The sequence below is a fragment of the Myotis davidii genome, unplaced genomic scaffold (assembly GCF_000327345.1).
Source record: "Myotis davidii unplaced genomic scaffold, ASM32734v1 scaffold3578, whole genome shotgun sequence".
NCBI lineage: Eukaryota > Metazoa > Chordata > Mammalia > Chiroptera > Vespertilionidae > Myotis > Myotis davidii.
In genome coordinates this window covers 208,168-209,834 of record NW_006289094.1, presented here as the reverse complement: position 1 = coordinate 209,834, position 1,667 = coordinate 208,168, and the positions used below count along the sequence as shown (strand labels likewise).

Sequence of the window (1,667 nt, the reverse complement as noted above, 5' to 3'; positions counted from 1 at the left end):
GCAGGTGCCGTGTGCAGGTGGCCTGCAGGTGCAGCCGCACTGGGCTCCAGCAGCGTGGTGCCCCCGGTGCCTGTGCCACCCCTGGCTCCAGGGCTGCTGCCCCGGGACAGTCCCCAAGGCTTTACGACCTGCCGGGCGCCTGTGGGGGAGGGAGAGCCTGTGGGTGCCGGAGAGCCACCAAGGACCCGGGGAGCTGGTCCAGACACGGGTGCTGGTTACAACTTGGCCACCTCCCTCGGAGGCCACTCCAACCCAGTGCTGCCCCCACAGCCACACAGGGTCAGGCCTGGGTCCCCCGGCCCCACCCGCCTTGCATCCCCTTCTGTCTGTCCATCCGGCCGGCCATCACAGTTTGTCTGCCGGGTGTCTGCTTCTCGGAGAACTTGGTCTACTGCTGGAGTCCAACCCCAGCAGGTCCAGGGGTCCCCAAAGGTGTGGACGGAGTCGGCGAAGAAGGAATGACACAGAGGCAGCGTTCAGGTGATCATCATAGCCGGGTTTTCTTGTCAGGGTCTCCAGCCAGGTTCTGTAGCCAGTTCTCCAGCCAAGTTCTGTCTAGGATCTCCAGCTAGGTTCTCCAGCCAGGTTCGGTCGCCAGGTTCTGTAGCCGGTTCTTCAGCCAGGTTCTGTCTAGGTTCTCCAGCCAAGTTCTGTAGCCACGTTCTGTCCAGGATCTTTTGCCATGTTCTCTCCAGCGAAGTTCTTCTGTCTCTAGGTTCTGTGTAGGTTCTATCTTCTAAGTTCTGTGTCTAGGATGTTCATCTAAGTTCTGTGTCCTGTTGTCTTGTTACATCTGTATTTATACCAGTTGATTCCAATCCTATCAATCTCTATTCCAAAGGTTAGGGCGTTTCTTATCTCCATTCCAGGGAGTAAAGATTATGTAATTTAAGCATGATTGTTCGTAGTTAAAGTGATTAATTACCCACCTGGCACTTTAGTTAAGAGGTTTTATTCCCTCCCTAACTTCAGGGGAAAATCCCTACCTGGGGAAACAACCTTTCTCGGAGAGGTGACCTTGGTTAAAACATAGTGCCAAGAAGGTGAGCAAACATATTAAGAACAGTATGCCGTATATGCCAGGTCCCTTGAAACAGCAAGGATGGACTGGCTCCTGGCAGTCTACCTCTGTCCAGAACACACTTGGTCAGAGGGGGGAGGGAGGCCGCCAATGGGACCCACCTACTCGCTCTAACGGAGCCAGTTACCGGCGGGAACTCGATCCACCGGGCGCCCTGGCTCCAGAGGAGCCTCAGCTCCACGGCCGGGCCTGCCGGCAGCTCCCCCACCAGCCCAACTTTAACTCCCGGCAGCGCACAGGCAGGGCCCTCGCCGAGTTGCCCGCAGACGGACGCCGCCTCGCCTCATTGGCAAACCCCAGGGGACCCGGTGTGACGTGCCAGCTGCAAGGCTGTGGCCCCTCAGAACCCTGTGCCCTGGGCTCGGTCCTTCCTGCTACTCAGAGAGACGATATGGGGTCTTGCCCTGCACCCGCTTGGCGGAGGAAAGGCATGGGTGGGGCTGTCTAGCCGGACTGAAGCGCCCCGAGGCCGGGCACCGAGGACGGAGGACGCTGACTTCCCGGGACAGCCCGGAGCACCGGTCCGACCATGACGGAGCCTCGGTGACATGGAGGGCTCTGGGTGGTGAAGCTTCGGCGGAGTCGG

The 1,667-nt window shown here is 59.1% G+C and overlaps 1 protein-coding gene across 1 annotated transcript in view; it reads right to left on the bottom strand.

The window, feature by feature from the left end:
- ATHL1 (ATH1, acid trehalase-like 1 (yeast)) overlaps positions 1-1,667 on the bottom strand; it is a 7,883-nt gene that overhangs the window by 278 nt on the left and 5,938 nt on the right. The window contains exons 11-12 of the mRNA XM_015562388.1: positions 1,187-1,363; positions 41-139 (exon numbers count right to left, since the gene is read on the bottom strand). Coding sequence (XP_015417874.1) covers positions 41-139; positions 1,187-1,363 — 276 coding nt within the window. The remainder of the gene's footprint in view (positions 1-40; positions 140-1,186; positions 1,364-1,667) is intronic.